The 25,196-nt window shown below is 39.9% G+C and overlaps 1 protein-coding gene across 3 annotated transcripts in view; it reads left to right on the plus strand.

Moving 5' to 3' along the window:
• LOC118583210 (sodium channel protein type 2 subunit alpha) overlaps positions 1 to 25,196 on the plus strand; it is a 143,964-nt gene that overhangs the window by 24,800 nt on the left and 93,968 nt on the right. Inside the window, exons 1-2 of one of the 3 annotated variants that reach the window (XM_036186626.1) lie at positions 22,246 to 22,313; positions 24,070 to 24,387. In XM_036186626.1, coding sequence (XP_036042519.1) covers positions 24,121 to 24,387 — 267 coding nt within the window. In that variant the 5' untranslated portion in view covers positions 22,246 to 22,313; positions 24,070 to 24,120. Of the gene's footprint in view, positions 1 to 22,245; positions 22,314 to 24,069; positions 24,388 to 25,196 lie in introns of those variants that run through there. The other 2 variants (XM_036186625.1, XM_036186627.1) reach the window with 2 other exon arrangements.

A 25,196-nucleotide genomic window follows, 5' to 3' on the forward strand; every position in this document is an offset into this window, starting at 1 on the left:
CTGTTAAGAGGGACAAAATAAAAGAATTAGTCTTGCTGTGGTCAATGATATATTTGACTAAAACAATAGTTTTTCTATTCTAAATAGTATTTTTTCTTCTAAAATAATGATGCTCTCTATCCCTCATTGATCTCCCTCTCAGTAAAGTAAATGAAAAGTAAAATTATGCTGATAAATAAAATAGTTTATATAATGCATATATCAATTTTGACAATATTTTTAGAAATTATTCTAATATTTTTAGAAATTATTAAGCCTTAATTATTTTGTCACTAAACAATTGTAGGTGGCTTTGTTTTGAACTCTGTGTGTGTGTGTGTGTGTGTGTGTGTGTGTGTGTGTGTACACGCACATGTGTTCCTTTATGTCATTACTAGACTTGGTGTTACTGTTCTTTATGTAGAATTATTGTGACCACCTAGTTCACTAGATGGATTACTAGCTAGTTCTTTTTTAACTTCTACTTTTGGATATCAAATCTAGTATCTTGCACATGTAAGGCAAGAATTCTGCTATTGAGACACCCCAATCCTAATTATCTAAGTTTTTGATTTCTTTGGAGGCAGATGGTATGTTGGATTCAACTCCTGTTTGTTTGGAAGCTAATTATCTTCAAGACATGATTGTGTGATACTTCCTGTTAAAGTGTGAATCTGTATCAGAGAAGCTTAATGTGTTCCTACTGGTCATATGGAGACAGCAAACTAAAGGTGACCAAGAGGTACACTCTGCCATTAGAAAAAGAGAGCAGAAGCTGGAGAGTGAAGCAGATGAATGGCTGCCCAACCTCCTTTGCCTGGCTTAGTGTAGCCAGAGTCCAGAAAACAGGAAGGGTTCATGTTTTCTTTTACTGGAATCCAATTTCAATAAAATTAAATAAATATTGTTGAATATATGCTAACTTGAATTTGACCATTGTATTCCTCACCTGACTCAATCTCAATTAAAATAAATTATCTTTGTGTCACCCAGTGAACCCCTTCTGCTTCCTAAGACATCACTGTACTTGGGCTTTGTCACTGAAGCATATTTTACCTGCTTAAAAACTTCACATGAATGATACCATGGCACAATCCTTTTTTTTTTCTTGGTTTCTTTGCACTCACCATAATACTGTTTAAAGTTGAACATTTCTTGCATATATAAGTAGTTCATAACTTTTTATTATCAAGGAATATCTTTCCTTTTTCATTTCCCACTTGATAATATTTGAACTGTTTAGGAGTTTAGCTATTATTTAAAAAATTAAAAATAAATTTAAAAGGTTGGTATGATCATTCTTGCCTGATCTTTTGAGAAGTACAGACTTCATTATTCTTGTGACTGTCAGACTTGAACGACCAAGTTTTAGGGACAGGATTTTTCAAAAGATGTATTTTAAATGTAATAACATGAGCAGTTTGAAAGTTACACAGCAAAAGATACAGAGTGCAAATATTAAGCAAAAAGATGATAGGATTCTATTATTAACAAATAATGAATTATTTCTTGTCAAAAGATACTTATACAAAATAATCATTGGATAGGGAAGAAGCAATTCATTTGTTTACGTGCCCATTTGGATGTATGATGGTATGAATCTGATGATATGGTGTATGCCTACATACCATGTGTATGTGTTTAAGTATGGATATGTTCATGTGTGCTTGCATGCACATACACAACAGTGCACATGTGGAGGTCAGAGGGCAACCTGTGATGGCAGCCTTTATCGTCCATCTTGGTTGAGACAGTGCTTCTCTTTTGCTGTTATCACTGTTGAAGCCCAGGCTGGGGGCTTGAGTTTCTAGGATTCTCCTGCCTCCATCTTCATTCTCACCGCAGGAGCAACAGGACTGTCAATGTATGCTACCACACCCAGTTAGATCTGAGTTCTGGGGATTCACACTCACACTGGCATGGTGGGTGCTTTTGTCCTGGAGCCATCTTCCCAACCAACCCCCAAGGAGGCAATTTTTAACAAAGAATAATAATTATTCAATAGTTTGTGAAAACAACAGTCTAAAAAACTACAGCATAGTAAAAAAATTAGGCAAATTTCATTTTGTTAAAATTATTTTTGAGACAGGACCTCACTATGTTGCCCTAGCTGGCTTAGAACTCACTATGTAGACTGTGCTGACTTCCAACTTGAAATGATCTGCCTCATAAGTGCTGGGATTGTTTCAATAATCCTCTTCTAGGAACTGATAAGACAAAAAGACAAAAGGAAGTTAAAAACAGAAGAAATGAGTAATACTATCGATTATCAAACATAAATGTAAGTGATATTTATTTATACCTCAAAACTTCAAGATATTAATTATTTTCATTTTGCTATACTGGTTTTGTTTAATTTTTAAAATGTATTTTTATTGGTTCCTTAAGAATTTTGTATATGTTTTGATCATTTTTACTTCCCAACTCCTCCAAGATCCTCCTTCACTACTCACCAAACTTCATGTCTTTCAAAAAAAACCATAAAGACCAATTCGTGCTACCAAATATTTTTGTATGTGTTCTCTTCCACTGAAGCCTGGTTGACTTGGAAGAACCTATTCTCTTAAAGAAAAGCCAATCATCCCATTCCTGACAGCTATCAGCTATCAACAGGGGTAGGACTTCATGTCCACCTCACCTCTTCTGCTGGATTTGGTCTGGATCAAGCATGTACAGGTCTTATGTATGCTGTCATAACTGTTTTGAGTTCATAGATACAGCTGTCCTGGTGTGACTAAAAGACAATGTTTCCTTATGCACTACACATGGCTTTTATAGTCTTTCCATCTCTCTTCATCAAAGGTCCCTGGGCTTTGGGAGGAGAAGTTTCAGTATAAATGGTTCACTTAGGGCGAAGCATTTGCCAGTCTCTTATTCTCTGCACTTTGTCCAGTTGTGAGTTTCTGCGCCAATCACTATCTGCTGCAAATAGCAGTTTCTCTATTGAGGACTGAGAAATATATCAATCTACATGTATAATGATAAGTCCTTAGGAATCAGGTTAATGCTATGTCCACTTAAAAATAATTCTTAGTAGGTTCTTTCCAAGAAGGTCCTATGATCTGTCTAATCATAGGTTCTAGGCCTGAAAATGATGCTAGGAATGGATTCTATCTGGTAGACTATGACTTAAATCCCATGATATTTATGCCATTTTTATTTTTTTACCTTTAGAGAATTTCATTCAAGAGTACAATATTTACATAATATCCACTCTTCTCTCCCACCTCCAGGTCCCCCTTAACCTCTTTTTGCTTAATTACTATTGCTAATACATGGTTTTTATATATAAATATGTGTATTATGTGTTATGTATATATGAATGTTTATATAAATATAGTGCTGCTCACATGTATATATATTTGGGCTTACTACTTTAAGTTGGATGAACTAATAGGGGGCTTATTCCTAGAGAACACCAATTCTCCTTCTCTCAGCCACCATCAATTGTCTATAGCTTTTTATCTAGGAGTTGGGCCTTGTGAGATTTCCCCTATTAACACTGGCATGTCAATTGATGTTGTCATTGACTATGTATTGTTTAGGAAACATTTGGTAGAGAATTATTGGGCACAGTTTCCCCTTCTTATAGGGAAGGCACTAGAGCAGAGATCATGGTTCTCTGGCTCTTACAGTATTTCCACCCTCTCTTCCTCAATGTTCCTGAGCCATACTTGTTAGGGGTTGCATTGGAGATGGTCTACTGGGCTGGGCATCCCATGCTCAATTGATCTCTGCATTTTGACCAGTTGTGGGTTTCTGTAATAGTCTCCTGCAGCTGTAAAAACAAGTTTCTTTCCCGAGGGGTCAGAGCTACACTTGAGGTAAATAAAAGGATGAGTATATAAAATGCATTCTGGAGGTCCACTGGTTTAGGGAAATGGTAGTAGTAGGTTCTCTTCTAGGTTCGGTGACCTCACCAGCCATGGAAGGTGGACTTAGTACCTAGCACGGATTCCTTCCTGTTGAGTAGACATTAAGTGTCCGATTATGTGGCTATGGTTACCCCTAACAGATAAGGGCCAGTATTGTACCCTTGGAGACATCATGTCATGCTGGTCATTGTGCTTCATGGGTTGGGTAGGATGACTTTATTGCTTTTCCTCCCCTTAGTAGTTTGAATATCACCAGGTACCATGAGAGTTAGTCCTTAGATAGGAGGTTTTGAGGGCAATTCCAGCTTGATTCCTCCAAGTCCTGTGTCCAAAGCATGTGGTGTCTTTAGCAATAGACTCTTACCTTTAAATTCTGGGATGCAAGAAAGGGCAAGGGCAATGGTCTATATTGTTTTGAGAGTCAGTTGGACTGCCTTGGCCAACAGCTCAAAGGGAGGCTTCCTATGGCTGATGCTGGAGTTTTGTTAGGCTCTGGCTCTTGCAGGGATCACTGTCACCCTAAATAGCATAACTTCGTGGCATGCACGTGTGTGTGTGTGTATGTGTGTGTGTGTGTGTGTGTGTGTGTGTGAATACAAACTAGCATGTTTCCTATGGCTTTTTCAGACATCTCTTATGTTATTTATCACTCCTTCTTCACCCTCTGTGTTGCCTCCCGACCCCTTTCCTCTTTCCCTTCTCAATTAAACTCCTCCCATCATTTTCCCTAGTCCCTCCTTCACGGAACCTGCGTCCCACCATTCCCTCCACAGAACTCTTTCTCCCTGCCCCACAATGTACCTTCTTACGTTCCTAGTTTCTGTGGTCTCTCCATGTAACATACTCATATCTAAAGATTTGGAGCTAAGTAATTCACAAATAAGAGGGGACATCCCACATTTATTTTTCTATATTATTATTGACTATAATATTTTCTACTCCCATCCATTTACCTGCAAATTTCATTTTTTTCTTTACAGAGATTAATATAATTCCATTTTGTATATGCACCACATTTTCATTATCCATTTAAATTACTTTAAATAGAACTTTTACCACAGATCAAAACCTACCTATAATGTAAGTCTTGATCCATTTCAAAGATTATTTGATTACAGTGGATTAAATTAGAGGTCAAGAAAAATAATATAAATAGAAAAGTCTGCTTTTTGAAGCTAAGGAGCACATGTTAAAAATAAGCAATCCATAGATTAAATGAAACATAGCAAGACTTCAAAACATCCTCTACTAATGTCATTAAAACACGGTTTGTTAAAAATCTATATTGAAGCCTTTAGTCAACAGTGTGTTAGAAACTGATCGAAACTTAATTCTCTTCAGAAGGCATGAGAATAGGCAGAGAAGCAGACAGGAGACTGAGAAATACAGGAATGATGCCCATGTCATCCAATGTCCCCATCTTACAGCACATGTAGTGAAGTCAGGCGGTCTTGACTAAATCGCTAAGTAAATGCAAACAAATAGAATGAAAAACATAAATCTTTGAACAGCCCTGGAAATTCCCATAGTATGGTGTACAACGATGCCAAAAATGTTTGTAGTCATAATCTACAATGCATTAACATCGACAGAGATCATGATGGAAGAAAAAGATGGTGATCACAGAGTTGAGTAGGAAGCCTAGGAGAGCTCTGAGATCTGTTATGAGAGGTGAGACAAACCCATCTGCTTCTCTTTCCAGTTTAATCCATAATGACTATATGAAATTTGACTAAACGATCTTGTGGGGATGCCATCCAAACAAAATCCATTCTTTTCATTAGCATTGACTCTGGTGCCAACTGAAGAAAAACTGTGCAAGATCATAAAATAAGGGATGGCTCTAATTCCAAATCTGCTGTGTGTTCTAACTGACAAAGTCTTCTATTTGGAAAAAATATTTTCTTTATAGAACACAAATCATTTCCCTCCCTGGCTCTCTTTTATGAGAAACCAAAAGGAAATTGGTTTGCAGTTTGTGATCATGATTTGAACTTTTCGAAAAAGGTGTGAGTCATCCCCTGCCCTTTGATGATTTCCAAATGACAAGGCTTTGCTTTTAGGGATCAGTTCTAGCTTTTAGTTCTTTCGGTATATTTTTGCTTGGCTGGGGGTGAGAAAAATAAATGAGAAATGTCATTTATGAGTATGAGTCTGTTAATAAATTTAGAGAAAGCCAAGGGTAACTTTTTGAGGACAGAAAGATGGTTTTCAGAAGCTTTTGCCCTTTTCTTCTCTCCAGTGGACTCTTTTTCTTTCTTCTTTTTTAAGGTATCTGCTAAGTCCTAAGATGGAAATCACATAAATCTGACAAGGGATTGCTGCATCTGTGAACCTAGGTGAAAGTGCTATTTAAAAACTAGTCATATTATGAATTCTAACCATGCTTTGAAAATTAGTGTATGTGGAATTGCTTCTGAAATATTTAAATATGGAAGGCAGGAGATGACTTTGGTTTTAGATACCCTTCCTCCACTCACTGCTGTGGGTAAAACACGAAATTTAGTAACATCAAGGGAAAAAAATAAAAAATGAATTCTCAAATTCTTTGCTCTTCAAAAGAATGTTCTAATAATCTGGATTGTTTTTTTTCAGCAGCAGCCCTCTAGAGCTAGCCAAAACCAAAGTTAATTCTTAATCTGGGAAAAAACAGAAGAAACAAAATGCAGCCATGCCAAGCCTGATGGCCTGTGTCTGTCATCCTAGCCCCTGAAGAGCTGAGGCAGGAGGATCATAATGAGTTTTAGGTCAACCAATACTACACAGTTGAATTCCAGGCCATCTTATGTTGTAGAGAATTGAAGCTAAGTGCATGTGAGGGTAGCTGCCAATAGATGGAATAGGTAGCACACTCCCAACATGGTCAACATCCCTTTCACTCCAGAGAGCCAGCAAACAAGTTATGTGTCAGTATCTGTTTTGTAGCTAAAGGTTTTGTTGTTGCTATCATCTATTCTGAAAGCTGCATCATGGTTAAAAATAGTGTCCCTTCTCCCCTCGAAGATGTTGACAGTGTGAAGGCAAGGCAACACTTTGTCTGTGTTTCCAATGTGCAGCTATTTCTGTGCTAAATGTGGCTACTGTGTCCCCGGTGTCTGTAAGGCTGGTCCTGGATGCTGGCCCAGGCAGCCATACAGGTTTGGATTTTTTCCTGTAGTCCTGGGCAAGTCTGTCCTGCATCAGCTTCTCCTATGCTTGCTTACGTGGAAGCTGAGGCAGCTGAATAACAGTGATCTTTCTCTTTCATGTGTGGGTTGATGGCTGGTTCTCAGGGTCTGGCTTGGGCTCTGGTCTTGACATTTATGTCACAGGTGTCGCTGGCGAAAGTGCTGTGCAACCAGATGGCAGGCCTTCCCGAGGTTGGCAGCATCTGCTATCATCATTGCTACCTGTTCTACTTTCTGCTTCCTGTTCATTTGTTACTGCCTTGTGTTGTCAGCCGTTGTGTCCGGTGCTATTTACCTTCCTCCAGGCCTTTCCAACTGTGAACACCTTTCCAAAAGTCCTCTCTGCCTGGAATGGTCACATCCAGGAAGACTCACACCAAGGCTGGCGGCTTCCTCACCGTCTTCCTTAAGCCACAGTAGTTGAGGGAAAAGCTCCCTCATCGCCCTACTTAAAATTGCAGCCTTCCCCTCCCTCTTCACTGTACGATTGCTCTGTGGTCCTGCATGACTTTTTCAAAAGCAGTCACCATCAACTTCTGTGTTCTATATTTAATTTACATATACATTACATCTGCCTCTTAATTAAGTTGTATAAAATATAAGCCCAAAAGGGCAGGATTTTGAGTGCCTAGCTCACTATTCAATGTTGAGCCAAAGTAGTTGGGAGAATGATGGTTCTCTGTAGGTGCTTAAGATTTTTGTTGCTTGGCTCACATGAAGCCTGGGTTGGATCCTCAGCAACAACAAATAAAATATTTAAGTGTAATACAATAATAGAAACTGTTCAATGATTAACTGGATTACTAATACTGAAAATGTAGAAGACTATTGTTTTACATTTAATTTTATTCAAATGGTCAACATAATGTTACATGCATAAGACCTTGAAAGGTACAGGGGTAAATGAATAGTAATAGCATTCAATATTTTATGGGCATCGTCCAGCTCTTTTAACCCTGTAAATAACCCAAGTACTTTTATCAAAGAATCGCAACCAGAAAGCAGCAGAAGGAAGATGAAAACAGGTGCATTGGCATTGAAGTGACTGTCTTTCCAGAGGCGTGGTTCTATCAAGTAGCAGAAAGGAAACCCAGATCTTCGGGATGGAAGATGTTGCGTAGTCACAGCTGGAAGCTGAGTGGCAAAAGCACCCATGAGCCTTCCACAGACAAAAGCAACAACTGTGAAGGGAAGCACTCCCAAGTCTGGAGAGCTGAAGCACTCTGAATCAAGAGGCTGGATTTCCAAAGTCATTAATTTTGACACATTCACCGAAAATACATTTCATATACTAGTCAGCAGAGTAAAAGAAAATTATTCCAGATGCTGAAAAAGATGTCAGAGGATCTTATGACATTGCTCCTGAATGCTTTTCACACTCTAGTCCAAAACACTCATAATTCATTGCATTTTCTAAATTTATTTTTCTCTCATATATTACATCCCAACCACAGTTTCCCCTCTCCTCTCCTCTCAGACCCTCCCCATCACCTCTCTTCCCATATCCACTTCTCCTCCATCCCTTTAGAAAAAGGCAGGCTTCCCGGGGATATCAACTAAGCATGGCATATCATACTGCAATAAGACTAGGCACATCTCCTCACATTAAGGCCGGATGAGGCAAACCAGTAGGAGGAAAAGGATTCCAAAGGCATGCAAAAGAGTCAGAGACAGCTCCAGCTCCCACTGTTAGGTGTCGCACAAGAATACCAAGCTGTACAATCATGACTTGGCAAAGAACATAGGTCGGACCCATAGGCTCCCTGGTTGTCAGTCTCTTTGAGTCCCTCTGAGTCCTACCTAGTTAGTTGTTTAGCAAACCATGTTTACTAATAAAATAGTTCCTTACTTTGTCTTCTCCTCTGACACATTTAGATCTAGCTACACAAACGCAAATTTGAGTTCATTATTAATTCAACACCATAGATTTATGAAGACCTCACATGATGCTCAAGTCATTAGAGACCAGAATTTCCTCACCAAGCCTGGACTAGTCATCTGCTCTGGAGGTGGGAGTAGGCATGTGGGGCTCTCCACCGATGAGGAGGATGACATGTCCTGTGGTCACCTCCAGAATTCGACAGAGGTCTTCTCCAGACTTCACATAAATGATCTTAATAACTATAAAATTGTATTTTTGTTTTTTATTTAGTAAGAGACAAATTGTTGACAAATTATAGAATCTAAAAGTAAAAGAGGCCGGGTGATGGTGGCGCACACTTTTAATCCCAGCACTCAGGAGGCAGAGTTCGAGGCCAGCCTGGGCTACAGAGCGAGTTCCAGGAAAGGTTCCAAAGCTACACAGAGAAACCCTGTCTCAAAAAACAAATAAACCAACAAATAAATAAATAAATAAATAACAGTAAAAGAGACTGTAAAACTACATGCATATATATATTCTAAGAACATATAGTGGAGAATTGTTAAGTATTTTTAAAAATTCATTTTGTTTTGTGCAAGTCTCAGTATTTAACCATTGTTGCCTATATTTATTTTTTCATTGAAAACAGTTTTTTTTCATACAATATATTCTGATTAGTTTCTCCTTCCCATACGCCTCCCAGTTCTTCTTCACATCCCCTCCCATCCAGATCCACACCTTTTCTGTCTCTCGTTAGAAAACAAACAGGCCTCTAAGGAAGAAAAATAAATAAATCAGAAAATGATAACCAAACAAGGAAAAGAGCCAAGGAAAAGCACACATATGCAGAGACATACCAGTTCGCATGCACAGGAATCCCATAAAAACCCCAAACTGGAAACCATAATATATATGCAAAGGATCTGTAATGTTAAAAAGAAAAATGATCTGACTTGATATTATGAGACAAAGAAACTCCAAAGATGCCATTAAAGTTCCTATTGTGTTCGTCATCTGCTTGAAATGGGGCCTCCCCTTAAGAGTGGCTTGTTGCATGTATAACAAAGTAAAGCTAAAGAATAACACAACTTTAGGGTTTGTGCAAGCATCAACTCTTCATTCAGACACCTCCAAACTAGGGGTGATCTGGGGGTTTTGTAAGACAGGAGTAGATCAAAGGAAATCTGCATTCAAATACACTGTTGGGACCCAAGAGAAAACCCCTCCTTACATAAATGGCAGTGCTTGGTGCTTTCTACTGGTTCATATTGGGTTGCATTTTCCACTGATAGAGGCAATTAAAAAGGAGGGTTCCAGTTGTGCTTTGTGTTTTCAAATCAAGGTGGAGAATATCATCTGTAAGGTCCAATAGTCTTTGATTTACTTTAGAATATGAAGGGATTTTTATTTAGTCAGTATTAGTCTTAGATCTGCCCATGGTGTCACAACAGCTAGTTGTACACAATATCCCCTCCAAGGTGTTCAGAGCAGAATCTCTGAAATCTCCTGCTATCCAACTGTTTCACTGAGAGTTCACTGTGTGCAAGTCATTTCTTTATGTACTAGAAGAATTACAAGGCAGATTATGGAAGAGCCTCCCCTCTTGGCAGTACAGGTGATTGCCTCTATTTATACAAATAATTCTTAATTAACAAGTGTCCTGGAGCTTGAAGAAATGAAGGAGCATGTTCAGTTGGAAAGCAGTGAAAATCGGATAGTTGAAGCTTAAAGCTGCTAATGTTAGGTTGAACTGGTATGTGTTGAATTTTAGGTGATGGAAACCACATCAAATGACTCTTAGAAGCAGAAATACTTGAGGAAGCAGGCTTAGAAAAGCTTAGCTATCATGTCTGAGCAAGGTAAAGGTAGATAGGAAAGAAAAACCAAACAACTGGCTCTTTACTCTGTGGCACAATTTGTACATCTTACGGATGGTAGTGGAGAAGGGTTGGATTCTTTGGGGGAGGTGACAGATGTGAGATGATATGTTTATTATTTTTGGCCAAGAGTAGTTTGGGAGATGAATTAAAGCCAAGAAAACTATTTTCAAATGGGATAATTAAAAGACTAATAACAAACTTTTTGCTTTAGATGAGATATAAATTTAGATAATGAAGATCTAATTTAATAAAACTTTCCAAAGCAATTGGATATTGATAAGCTTTTAAAAACATCAAAGAGTATGGACTTTGTGTGCCAGTAAAATAAGATACAGTCAAAAAGAAATGCCCAGCCTTACACAGGGACACATGCTCAGCCTGGAAGGAGGGGACAGGACCTGCCTGTACTGAATCCACCAGGTTTAAATGAATCACCAGGGGTGTCTTGGTCCTGGAGGACATGGGAATGGAGGGGAGGGGCTGGAGGAAGGTGGGGGTGAGGGCGGGAGGGGGGAGGACAGAGGAACCCATGGCTGATGTATAAAATTAAAACACATAATAATAATTTTAAAAAAGAAGAAAAAGAAAACAAAAAGAACCCAAAAAAAAAAAAAAAAAAAAAAAAAAAAGAGAGAAATGCCCAGCAAGTGTGTATGGAGAACTGTGTGGAGGAGGGATGGGTTGAGGCAAGGGACAGTACAGAGGAGAGGGGAAGAGTGAGGGGGAGGAATGGAAAGTCTAGTTGCCTGTAGGTTGGGACCATGCAGGAAATGCAGCAAAGTCAAAACTAGAGAGGTATCCTACAAGTACCCAGTTACTCACACAGAACTTATAAATGAAACTCCAGAACATCAGACACCTAGAAGATCCCTTTTACCCTAACGAGGGATAGAGCTAGAGAAATGCTTCAGTGGTTAAGAACACTTGCTTCTTTTCCAGAAGACTTGGGTTTGGTTCCCAGCATCTATGTCTGGCAGATCACAGCTGCCTGTATCTCCAGCCCCTGGGGATCTGGCATTCCCATCTGGCCTCAGTGGGCACTGAAACATACATGACCATACACATACAGATTACATACACACACACACACAAGTAAAAATAAAATATATGTTTTTTAAACTAACAAGGAAGAAAGGAGTACATTCAATGAAAAGAGAAGGGAGGCCTACTCTTTTCTGAAGGGAAATGGAGGAGGTGTGGATCTGGGGAGAGGGGAGGTAGGGGTGGGGAACGGAACAGGGAGGAAAGGCAGGAGGGAAAACTGCTGGAGGGATATAATGTGTGAGAGAAGAGTAAAAAAGAATTAAGAAGAAAACTGCTAGGTAAAATATAGGTTTAAGGAAATTGACTTATCAGTTGGTTGCGGTACAGTTTATCTCAGGTGTGATGCTCAGCTCAGTGATCTGGAAATTGGAGAAAAATGAGGTAAGACGAGGAAGATGAACTAAAAAGAGAAATATAAAAATTAAGCATCTACATATGACAATCACAATATAATACATAAATTTATATGGAAAAATCAAAATGGGCCTTCATTTCTCACTGATGTAAAGCTAAATCACCTCAGTGACTTATATAAGGCCAAATCAACAAATTAACAAGTGACAGGAGCAGGTTTTTATTCAGACCATTGGCTTCAAAGCCTCTGATCATTCTACTGTTCCATGTCTTGAGAAAGATAGACACTGCTTACAGAGCATGCTGGGACTCAGCTTTAAGGAGTTGGTTTTGAGTTATTTGGTGGAAGTGGGAATATGTTGCATCCTAAATGAAACAAAAATACTAAGAGAAGAAGAATTAAGGAATCGGGCAAAAAAATATAGTTCATCTTAACTTGAATATGATCAGAAAGATAGAAGGGATGGAAAAAAGAGCTAAGAGCAAATGAAAAAAGAGAATAAAGTTGAGGATTTAACTATACTTAAATATCTAACTTCCAAAATAGCTTAGTGTAATTACACATTCTTTGTTTGCTTGTCTTCTTTTGAGATAACATCTGACTCTAAAGCCCAAACTGGCTGGAGACTCACTGTATAGCCCAAACCAGCCTTGAGCTTGTGACAGTCTTCCTACCTCAGCCATCCAAGTGTTGTGATGAAAGGCATGAGCCGTCTCCCCCTGTCTGTAGTCATGTTTTAAAATGGATCCCACTAGAGCTGTATGTAGAGTGGACAGAGGAGGAACAGATTGAAGGTGACCAATTGTTTACTCCCTCGTTCTGTTAACTGATAATGTGAGTCTAAGCTTGATGTTCTGAAGAAGAGAAGAGAAGAGAAGAGATGACTGAGAATAATCGCAGAGGTCTGGTTGACATACTAGGATAGAGCAGCATGAAGAGCAGAGACAGAATGTCGACACTATGAAGCTGGACACGGGAGGTGGTGCTTCTAAAAGAAATCGAAAGAATAATTTGTCTTCATGAAAAGTTCACTTCTATGTCGTCTGTGAATTCAGATTATTACAGTACCTGTGCCCTAGAAGGTGTACATTGCTTATCTATATGTATTTGGTTCTGTCTATATATTTGGTTCCTGTTAGGGGCTAAAGATCATCCTAAGAATAGGTGACACAGAAACAATGTTAGTCTCATTTTGACATCATATTGCTCTACCCAGTGCAGGACCACGATGGTCCTTTCTAATTATTCTTGTGATCTACTGCCTCTCTATAGCTTAGTGGTTTTCTCCTAGGATGCTGCAGCATTCTGGAGGACTGCCTTCAGATTATGTGAATTTCTGTTCTCACTTAATCAGAATTCTGGAAGTGCCTGGGAGTTTCTATTTCTTATGTAGTTAGCAAATGACTGGTTATTACAGTATCATGAAGGGTCCAGGCAGGGTTTGGAAATCAAATGTTTGTTTGGCTTCCTCTTCATCCAGATCTGCAACTCCATGAAATAACTTACTGTCTCATCCTAGGGAGACTTCCATAACCCAATTCAGTATCTGCTTCTGGAGTAACTGACCTAAGACGTGAATTTTGCACTCGAATTAACAGAGACAAACGCTATAACTAATTCAACCATATAATAGTAACAAATGAAACAATAAAGCAAAATAAGGAAGACGATGCTGTCATGGTGTACATTTGAGTGTATGCAGATGGTTTGCAATTTTATACAGTATGCTTGGAGAAGGAATCATCATTGAGGAAAAAATTAAGCAAAGATTATGACATAGGAGGAAACGAGTCAAGCAGATGACTAGCTGTGTGTGTGTGTGTGTGTGTGTGTGTGTGTGTGTGTGTGTGTGTGTCTGTTACTTCAGGCAAAGAGAAAAGCTGAAGTTGTGTCTTGAATACTTGAGAGTGATGGTCATTAGGAATAGAAAAAAGATGGTAGAAGGTGGCAGTGGTGGTGGACAGATCTTCCCTACTAACATAAGGTTCTATACATTGGTTCTACCTCGGAAAGTGGAATTTCATTTTAGAAGTTTTAGCAAACTAGTGACTTGGTTTGTCTTGCATTTTAAGATAAGCTGAATTCTACACTGAAGAGGTCAAAAAACAGTCATGGAGAGCAATTGGTTGAGAGTTCTAAGATTTGTAGGGAATCTTACCAACCTCAATATTACAATGTGTCCCTGGTATCCCAAAATGATCAGCATCCCTGTTCCCATCTCTCCCCAGTGACTACAGTCACCCTCTATGAGGAACACTAAGTTTCTAATGGGAAGAAACATATTCTGCTGTCGCTAACTTTGTTGGGACTTAGGGACACAAATGCAGGCCAAGGTGCCATTAAAAACACACTCTGGCCTGTGAATGCCAAGGCAAGCAAGGAAGGTACCTTCACATCCAGCCAATCCAGGTGTTCTCAGATGCAAAGGCTACGATCCACTGGAGAGGGGAAGTCTACCACAAAAGTAGTTTGAGGAGGAGGCTCATAGGAAGAGTAAATTGAATTCTCTGTGGGGCAGAAGAGACACAAGCCCATTTTAAATCAAAGGAGACTACACAGTTCAGTGCTTGCCCTGTATTTTATTGATTTAGTTAATGCAGCATTAAATAGCAAATAAAACTATAAGATCAGGAGAGCAGCCACATGTGTGTATGTGTGTGTGTGTGTGTGTGTGTGTGTGTGTGCCCACATGCGTGAGTGCACTTAAGCATGTGTGTGTAGTTAGTGTAGTGTATGCATGTATGTACACATGTGGGGGTTGCAATCACCTCTGTATACATTTGTGGAAGTCAAGGGCTATCTAGTTAGGATTTCTATGGTTGTGAAGAGACACCACGACCACAGCAGATCTTATAAGGAAAATATATACTTGAGGGGGCCCGTTTATTGTTTCAGAGGTTCAGTCCATTATCATGGAGGAGAGCATGGCTGTATACAGGAAGACATTGTGCTAGCAGAATAGCCAAGAGTCCTACATCTTGCAGGCAACAGGAAGCTGACTGAGACACTGGACAAGTATCCTGAGCATAGGGAACCTCAAAGCCCACCACCCACAGTGACACACTTCCTCCAAAAGTCCATACCCACTCCAACAAAGCCATGCTTCCTAACACTGCCATTCCCTATGAGAATATGGGAATCACATTCAAACTACCACGGGGACCAACTCTAGACATCTTCCTCTATTTTGGAGGGCACCTTAATGGAGGGCAGGGTCTCTCACTAATCGTGAATCATGGAATTTTTGCTGGATTGCCTTGCTGGCAAGTTCCCTAAATACACCCATCTCAGCCTCTCAATTTTTGAAAATTTCAAAAGAATCACCTGAGGAACTAGCAAGGTGAGATAGCTGTGGCTTGTTCTGCTTCTCTGATCTTCCAGCATTCACCCCAATAACTGGCCTCGGGTTTGATTTTATTAATAAGACTCTTTAAGATTCATACTACATCTGGCTCCCAACGTTCGTGGTATGAATTCATGAAATAGCCTCTTGCCTGTGGCCTTGCGGGCTCAGCTCAGGCCCAAGGTACACTCGGCCGGCTGTGGTGGCACATGCCGGTAAGATTTACTGAAGAAGGCAGAGGCAGGAGGATCCCGAGTTCTCTACGGAGAAGCTTCAGCCGGGGCAGAGACACAAACAGTGTCGGTAGGACCATGGAGGCAGTAGCTGCTGCTTCGAGTTACTGGCTGTTTCTCATCGTGTTGGTGACTTTGGTGATGCTGCTACCTGGGACAAAGAATTTACTGCTGCTTGTTCAGAGAAGAATTGCCAGGACCAGTGTGATACAAGAAAGCATCGGCAAAGGTCAGTTTGGAAAAGGTTGGCAAGAGAAATGCTGGGGAGAAATTGCTGTGAAGATGTTCTCTTCTAGGGAAGAATGTTCATGGTCCCAAGAGACAGACATTTATCAGACTGTGATTACTCCAAACCACAGAGGAGGCACAAAAAAAAAAAAAAAAAAGAAGGGAACCATGATCATGCCTAACAGTGACTTTGAAATTTTCAAAAGGATGATGGGACTCCACAATGGACTATGATGCCACATGGACTATGGTAAAGCCATTAACACCATGGAAAGATCGACTCTGGACTACAAACGGCTCAGGACAATTTCGAGATGACTGGCTGAGATGATACAGCCTGACAGACTACTTGAACAAGGACTTGAAACAAGCCCTGCACTTTCTCATTATGCAGCGGTGGGACAAATGATACAGGACTTGACAATTAACCCAAAATTTTTCTTTTCAGGATCCTCTAAAGATGGAAGTAATTTTAAGAAGATGACGCTCACATCCCCAAAAAGTGGGATGGGAGGTTTTCGGTCGTTTAATGAGTTTTGGATATCGTCATTGTTTATGATGATTGGTTACAAGTTGTTAATTGTTAATGGTCAGGAAAAAAGCTGAACATGGAGATTAGATTCAGAGGTTTTGTTAAAGAAAGAAAAGGAAAAAGAGAAAATAGATATGAGGTAGATCACTGAATCTACCCTGAGAAAAAAGACAAAGAAATAATAGGATAAATGGGTAGATCACTGAATATACTCTAAAAAGAAAAAGGAGAAGATATAAAAATGACAAAAGGTAGACTACTGAATCTATTATGAAAAGAAAAGATAGGATAAGTAATGAAAAATTTTTGTCTGAGTTTATCAAATGTTACTGGACTGGACATTATACATAATGGAGTTTTTCACCTGAATCTGTCAAATGTTAATGGACTAGACATCATTAATGTAATCTTGACTGTGTATATTGTATATACTTATTGGATATGATTTTTCTTGTATTAGTTATAATCTTTTTTTAATTTTAGACAAAAACAGGGGAAATGTGGTGGGTATTGTGTTCCCTAAAATATTGTGTGTTCCCCGAAATAAACATATCTGGGGTCGGAGAACAGACAACCACTAGAACAGAGCCAGAGATGGTGGCTAGAAAATGGGAAGAGTAAGCCATAACAGAAGTTGGGCGGTGGTGGTACACACCTTTAATCCCAGCACTTGGGAGGCAGAGCTAGCCAGATCTCTTGAGTTCAAGGCCTCTTTAGAAACAGCTAAGCATGGTGACCCACGCCTTTAACCCCAGGGAGTGGGGGCAGAAAGAAAAAGGTATATAAGGCGTGAGGACCAGGAACTAAGGAGAAAAAAAAGCATGTAGTGAGTAAAGCATTCGGCTGGTTAAGCATTCAGGCTTTCGAGCACAGTTCAGCTGAGAGCCATTGGGATGAGGATTCAGAAGCTTGCAGCCTGAGGAAACAGAATCACCTGAGGAACTAGCAAGGTGAGATAGCTGTGGCTTGTTCTGCTTCTCTGATCTTCCAGCATTCACCCCAATAACTGGCCTCGGGTTTGATTTTATTAATAAGACTCTTTAAGATTCATACTACACTCAATGCTTGATTTACAGAAGGCATCACCTTTGCCCCAGTTTTATGTGAGTTCTGGGAATCTGAACCCAGGACTTTATTCACTGATGCATCTTTTCAGTCTGAAATATCTCCCCTTATAATTTACTTTTTCAGAAAAAAATGCATGTAAAATGATTTTTTTTTCAAATTGACTTATATTTTCTCTGAGTTCATTATGATACAATTTGTAAATATTTCTGTTAAACAAAAAAAACATTAAAGACATAACATTCATAAAAATGAATGCTTGTCTTTAATAAAGATACTCAATGCATATAATATGAACACAAAGAACTGAAAAGGAATTTGTTTCATATCAGAATGTATCTAGTATTAAAAAAGAAAAAAATGACAATTTTCAACTGGTGCATGCTGCACTTTGGTTTTTCATATTGTATTGTGCTCCCTTCCTAATCTACCACAGAAAACATGAAAGTCTGGCTGTCCAGAACTTTCTCCCCCTTGGGGAAACTGTTCGTTACAGAAATGGACTGGATTCAGACTGAATAAAGAGAAAGGAAACACAAAACCACAGCAGGCGACCACTAAAAAGCACAGGAGAACAGACTCAAACCTCAGAACTAAAGACGTTAAGAAATTTTGGGGTGGGGGAGCTTCAAATAAGATTTAACAAGTGTTATCTAAGTTTATGCATATATTGAAGAAAACTAAGTCACTATTTTAAAACAGGACTTAAAGGGCACTGCTAGAAACCCTTATTTCTCAGATTTTTCCCAACCTTCTTCACAATGGGGTGCCAAAGCCTCTAGGATGGTAAGTTATCCCAAGCTATTAATTATAAATTACTACATGATTACATCTTTATCTACAGGAAATAATAACAGTCATTTTCTTGCTGTGTGTTTATCTTTACAGTACTTATTATATTATATAAATGTCAATTCTTGTGCAGAGAAGTTAGTTATGCAATAGTTACGACATAGCCTTGATTTTAAAATTGTCTCTTTATGTAAGTATAAGTGCATCATTTATATTTGTATCATTATGTGTAATGAAATGGCATAGTTTGCATTTTTCTTTCATTAGTGTCCCTTTGGACCTATGTGTGTTTATATGCACGTGGGTGAGTGTTCATGTGTCTGCAGATACAAAGGGATGTGCAGACACATGTACACATGTGTATGAAGAGAAGAGGACAACCTTGACTGTTGAGTCCTAAGTGCTATCCACCTTGTTTTCTTTGGGAAACATAGTCTCTCATTGACCTGGAGTTTTGCCTGGTGAGCTCAGCTGGCTGTCCACGAAGCCCCAGCGATCTGCCTGTCTCCACCTTCCTGGCAGGGGGATTAAAAAGAAACAGGGCTATGCCTAGACTATCTCACCAGCCTTTCATGTCCTTCTTTTTTATAATTTGGAAAACTAAAGAAAATAAATCATTGACAGAGAAGTAATGGGGCAATGGCAGTAGAATATAGAAATGCAATTTCTAGTGTTCTTTCTTTTTCTAACGTCTTTATATAATATTGCTCTCTCCAGTTTTTTTTTTATGAGTCTTCCAAAAATAAAGCCTCACACTAAAAGTCATTACAAAATCTCCTGCATAAAGAGTGGTACAAATGAATATAGTTTTAAGTCTTCAGGTAACTGTGTTTGTATGTTCTGGTATTGATATTATTATTTGCCAAATTTTCAGGCATTGAAAGTTGACTGCTAATATATTACTAAAGAACATATTTGTATTAACGTATCCCTTACTACACTAAACATAATGCTGGGTTTTTTTTTTTTTTTTGAAAATTTGGTTTTTTTTTGTTTTTGTTTTTTGTGTGTACACGTGTGTGTGTGTGAGAGAGAGAGAGAGAGAGACAGACAGACAGACAGACAGACAGACAGAGAGCAGAAAAGGGCATGGGACATACTGGACTTGGAATTATGAGAATTGTGAGCTACCCACATGTACATTGGGAACCAAACCCTGGTTCTCTGGAAGAGCAGCAAGTGCTCTGAACCACAGAGCTGTCTGTCCAGATCACTCCCCACCCCTTCCGGTTTTGAGGACTCCTACTTCACAATATGACCTTACAGTTCACATGCTTTAAGGAAGATTTTCTGTCCCAAAGTATGTGGCTCAGTCAAGTCCCGTTCACTGGAAATACTGCTATTGCTCTGCACAGAGTGGTCCCTTAGGAGCCACCTAGAATAGAGTGATAATGACAGCTTTGCTCGCTGTGTTGTTTGTTTTGGGTGTGTGTATGTGTGTGTGCAAGTGCATGAAGAGTGTGCACACTGTTGCACTTTTGTTGTTTCCTATCACACTTGAGTTTGGGAAGTTGGCAGGCTGGCCTTTGTGAAACACCTATCACATTAGGAGCCTCTAAAAAGTACCTCTCACTATGGAAATCAGAGCCAAAAGATACAGTGTAACTCTGCGCTGATGACATTAGCGGATGTTCTGAGTCACCCGATACTTAATGCTAGCCTTGGACAATAAACTACAAACCAACAAATCCTTTTTTTTTTTTTTTTTAATTTTCTTTTTGCTGCAACCAGTCTGAGTCACTTTCTCTTACAACCAGAAGGTATCTGCCCCAGTGAGTAAAATACTACTTCTGGCTAACTTTTCCCCTTCTTCATTTCCAACAAGTACAATCTCTACTGAAAAGAAAACAAGAAAAAAGTACAAATATGTATTTTTGGTAGATTAACTTCTATTAATCATGGAGATTACCAAATGCCTGACTTAAGAAGCACAATCCATCACGGCAGGAAAGGCATGGTGGCAGGAGGTGACAGGAGCATGTGACAGCTGGGGACATTGTGTCTGTAGTCAGAAAGCAGAAAAATCTGGGAGTCAATTGGCTTTCTCCTTTTCTCCATTTTATTCAGCCTAGGACTCCACCCTCTGAGATAGGACCTCCCATATTCGATGTGAGTCCTCCTCGCTTTAAACCTTTCTGAAAACATCCCCCAAAACATGATCAAAGGTGTGTCTCCTCAGTGATTCCAAACCCAGTCAGGTCGACAGTGAGGACAAACTTGCTCCGCTGACCAATGTGTAGTTCATGTTCACTTTGGGCTTAAGCTGCGTGAGTGTTTCTTTGATGCCTGTGTAAAGGTTACAGGTTTCGTTGTCAGCCTTTGAGCCTGAATTGTGTTCTCATGACTTCAGGAGACTTCTGAATCTTAGCGTGACTCTTCTCTTCTTCAAATACGAGTTTGGAAAGTGTTATTTCATAGCGTTATGGGACCGTGCCGACAGGCATCTTAGCCCAGTGACTGGCACATAGTAAGTCTTCCATTCTTATTGTGTTATTAGTTGACTGTGTGACAGCTATGGTCTCAATCTCCATCGTAACGATTATTTTCTCCTGGTAGCTTTTCTTTTCTCCATGTATTTTTCTTTTGGGATTTGTGTATGTGTATAGGGAAGTGGATCTCAACTCGTGGGTCATGATCCCTTTGAAGGTTGTGTATCAGATTTCCAGCATATTAGATATTTACATTACTATTCATAACAGTAGCAAAATTACAATTACGAAGTAGCAACGAGATAATTTCATGGTTGGAGGTCACCACAGCATGAGGAACTGTATTAAAGGGTCCCAGCATTAGGACAATGGAGAACACTGGTATGGGGTGTCTATTTCAGTGTGTGTGCATGTTTGTATGTGTGTGACAAATGTACATGCGTGTGTGGAGAGGCCAGCGATTGGAGCTGAGTATCTTCCCTGACTTCTCTCCTTTGTATTTATTGATCGACATCTCTCAATTAAACCTGGAGGTAACTGCTTTGGCTAGATTGCCTAGTTCAGCTTGGAAACTCACTGTCTCTGCTTTGGTAGCTCTGGGATTGCAGGTGGGCTGGAACATCTGTCTGCCTTTTTCTGTGGGTGCTATGGATCCAAACTGAAGTTCTCATTTTTGAGCAGCAAGTGCATTATTCACAGAGTTTGCTTCTCCAGATCCAATCCTCTGGTTTCTTTTCAATGACCCAGTGAGAGAGGGAGAGAGAGAGAGAGAGAGAGAGAGAGAGAGAGAGAGAGAGAGAGAGAGGTGCATTATTAGGTTAAACATTTTTTAATTTATTTTTTACTGGAGAAAGCAACTTAGAAAACCGCAAGGGTTATCTCTTTGTTACACGAGCAAACAGTTTATTGGACCCCAGGTATTCTGGAACGGAGACTAATGTTAAATCTGACTTTGTATAATGTGTCCATTAATATGATTTCATTAATGGAATCAGCAATCCACTACTGAGATTTAAATGTTTTTAACCCTTGCCTATTTGCTTCTTTATACTTTTGAATTGTTCATTTTGATTAAATGACGTTCTGGCTTAGAAAATACAAGGAGTGAATGGAAGCGTTGCCAGTCAGCCGGATGCAGCTCCGCCACCTGTCTTGAGGCTTAGGTCTCTGACAGCCTGCAGACCCTCGGGGCTCCACCCATGAACGCTGCCGGCTGCCTGCTGCTGCAGACTCAGTGTTTTTCTAGGAAGGTGTTTTTCTTCACAGTTCCCAGCCCTCTAGTGGCCGTTATAAAAATGTCACTTTGTAGTTCCCACACAGGAAATGCCTGCTCTTACTTCAGTTACCAGAATCCTCTTACAGGAAGTTAGGTGTGGTCTTTAAAGGAGAATTTGGGGAAATTTTTTTTTCTTTTTCTTTTTTTCTTTTCTTTTCTTTTTTTTTTTTTTTAAGCATGATGGAATTTTAGCTGCAGTCTTCTTGGTTCCAGCTTACAGACCCCAAACTCTGAGTCTAAAAGCTTCTGCAGGGGTAATGTGTTCCTCCTGTTCTTACTATGCTTGCAATCTGAGGATTCTCTACCTTTGCAGTGGAATCCTTGGGGGGGATCTGCAGGGGGAACCCTTTCGTTTTGAAGCTGCTGGCTGCATGTTTTAGCATGTCTATCTCCCTAGAACACCAGGCATGGGTACAACAATTTCCTCCCTTGAATGTGTAAGGAGCATCCTGATGCCTGTGCCTACCGCTAGGCAAGAGAGCCTGTGGGGATGAGTGAAGGAAAATAAGGAATGCTTTGGAGATCCTGTGAGGCTGACAGGGCAGTCTGACAGCCAGTGCCTGAGAGGTTCCGGGTAACTTCAAAAATAAAATCTATCTATACATATAGATTTGGTTTTTTTGTTTTTTGTTTTTTTTTTTTTTCATGAAGCTATTCAGCAGCTTAGATTGTTCAGATTTCCTTGTGTTTTACCAGGTGTAGACTGCAGCAGAGATGAATTGGCAACTTGTTTTACTCTTAGAAGATGCATTTCATATATTACAGTGGCAACTCATTTCTGTAGTGTGGAGGTGAAAATGCATTTTTTTTTTCTTTTAAGGAAAAAAAAAAGAAATAGGTTCAGTGATTTCTGAAGAGATGGCATTCTAGGGTCAAAGATTTTTCTGTGTTCTTTAGATAGCACTGAAATTCCTGTCACTGGCTGAGGTCACATTTGCAACCACATCTGTCAAGTTCTCTGCTTTAATAAAATGTGATTGAAACATCAGTTAAAGTCCATCTATATCATCAAGAAAGTCCATGCCGTAGAGGCTGTGCTTAAAAGAGAAACTGTGTTAGACTACTTTTTTTTCAAGTCCAAATTCTGAAATGGATATTTGAACTACTCTGCTAGATTTTTTTTGTGAAATGGGACATGGCATCTCTCTGTGGTGTTTCTTTGCGTACTGCAAATGTGTTAATTTAAGAAGCAATTACACACTGGTTGGCAGCAGGTTGCTAAGCGAGGGAGGCCCATGCTCCAGACCTCTGATGTGAGGGACTTCCTGTTTGTGCTGGCAGGTGCCTGGTCCCTTCCTGTGCCGTTTTCCAGCAGTTCCAAATGCAGCCAGGCATCTCCTGCTCCTCCTTACCACAACCACCACCACCACCACCACCACCACCCTCACCACCACCCCACCCTCACCCTCCACAGCCAGGCCTTGCAAGGATTTCCTGAGCTCTTTCCCAGGTGAAACAGTTTTGAATGTACTCTTAAAAGTGAGAAATTGGGCCAAAGGCAAACTAGAAAAAGAAAATGTGAGAGAGAGAGAGAGAGAGAGAGAGAGAGAGAGAGAGAGATATGAGCAAGATTCCCGCACAGCCTGCTTCTATGATTTTTGTGTGATTTGTTTTTCCTTCTCTTGTTTTGAATCTGATATGTTTTCAGAAAGAATACGGGTGGGGGGGAATGGCTCCCCCCAAAAAAATATTCACACGAGTGAAACAGCAAGCATACACCAGTATCTTCCATTTGCAAGCTCTGAACAGGGTGTTTTCCCCCAGGTAGCACAATCACTTCAAACATTTCAGGAGTGGGAGAGTGGATTACCTCATACACACCTACTGGATGTGAGCGAGAGATCTTGCAGGCAAATGAATGCGTGCACGAGAGCTCACAAAGGCTAGATGCAGTTGCCTTTGGAAAGTTCTCTAGCTGTTTGCTTGACAGACTTTATGCTCAGTGTCCTGTGACTGCCAACCTCACCCTTTGTCTTAATGGTCCTTGCTTTTTTCCTCCTGTTTCTGTAGCACTTTCTTATGCGAGGAGCTAAACAGTGATTAAAGAAGCAGGATGAAAAGATGGCACAATCAGTGCTGGTACCGCCAGGACCTGACAGCTTCCGCTTCTTTACCAGGGAATCCCTTGCTGCTATTGAACAACGCATTGCAGAAGAGAAAGCCAAGAGACCCAAACAGGAACGCAAGGATGAAGATGATGAAAATGGCCCAAAGCCAAACAGTGACTTGGAAGCAGGAAAATCCCTTCCATTTATTTATGGAGACATTCCTCCAGAGATGGTGTCAGAGCCCCTGGAGGACCTGGACCCCTACTATATCAATAAGAAAGTGAGTCTTTAAGGCCAGTTGCTTTTATTTTCCCTGTTACCTTAAGATGGTGAAGAATGTACCTCCTTCCATCTCTTAAAGTATCTCTAGGGTGCTGGCCGGGCCTGATCACACAGTGGAGCAAAATTCTATGTGTTTTGAAAGTATTTGTTCCAGCCTGCATTCTTGGGACAGGCAGATACTGAAGAGGCATCCTGTAAGAGGGCATGTGAGGAAGGCAAAGGCAGTTCATTTCTCTGAATACTGATTATACCATAAATTGAATGCAGATTCACTATGATGCTACTGCCTTGTGATGAAGTGAAAAGTGGAAAGTGGGAGCATATTATTTTTGTATTTCTAAGAGCAGTATCTAAGATTCCCCTATAGCCTGGAACTTGATATAAGGCTTGCCATCCTTAGCAGGCTTGATTATGCCTTCACACCACAGACCGTCACTTTCCTGTGCCCCCCCCCCCAGAAGAAATAACACCAGAACTCATGTAAGTGCCAAAAAAAAGTCTAACAAAGGCCATATTTGGAAAACCCTGAAGTTTTTATGAAATTATCTAAGTGAAGAAGTTATGGCAGCCTCATTTTTACATTTTTTGAGAACTATAGATATAGCTGAAAATATGAGTCAAATACTTGGCAAAGACGCCAAGAATTCCTGTGATACTAATCACAAAATGCTCTTTATGTTCCATACCTCCTGAAGTCCCTTATCAAATTCCTAATTTCTTGTAATGCCAAAAAAGAAAGGGGGCTATTGTCTTGCCATGCATTGGTAATTGTCACACCACTTGTTATTTTAGAGAAGTCTTTTGCTC

Source organism: Onychomys torridus, chromosome 4 (assembly GCF_903995425.1).
Source record: "Onychomys torridus chromosome 4, mOncTor1.1, whole genome shotgun sequence".
NCBI classification, from domain to species: domain Eukaryota; kingdom Metazoa; phylum Chordata; class Mammalia; order Rodentia; family Cricetidae; genus Onychomys; species Onychomys torridus.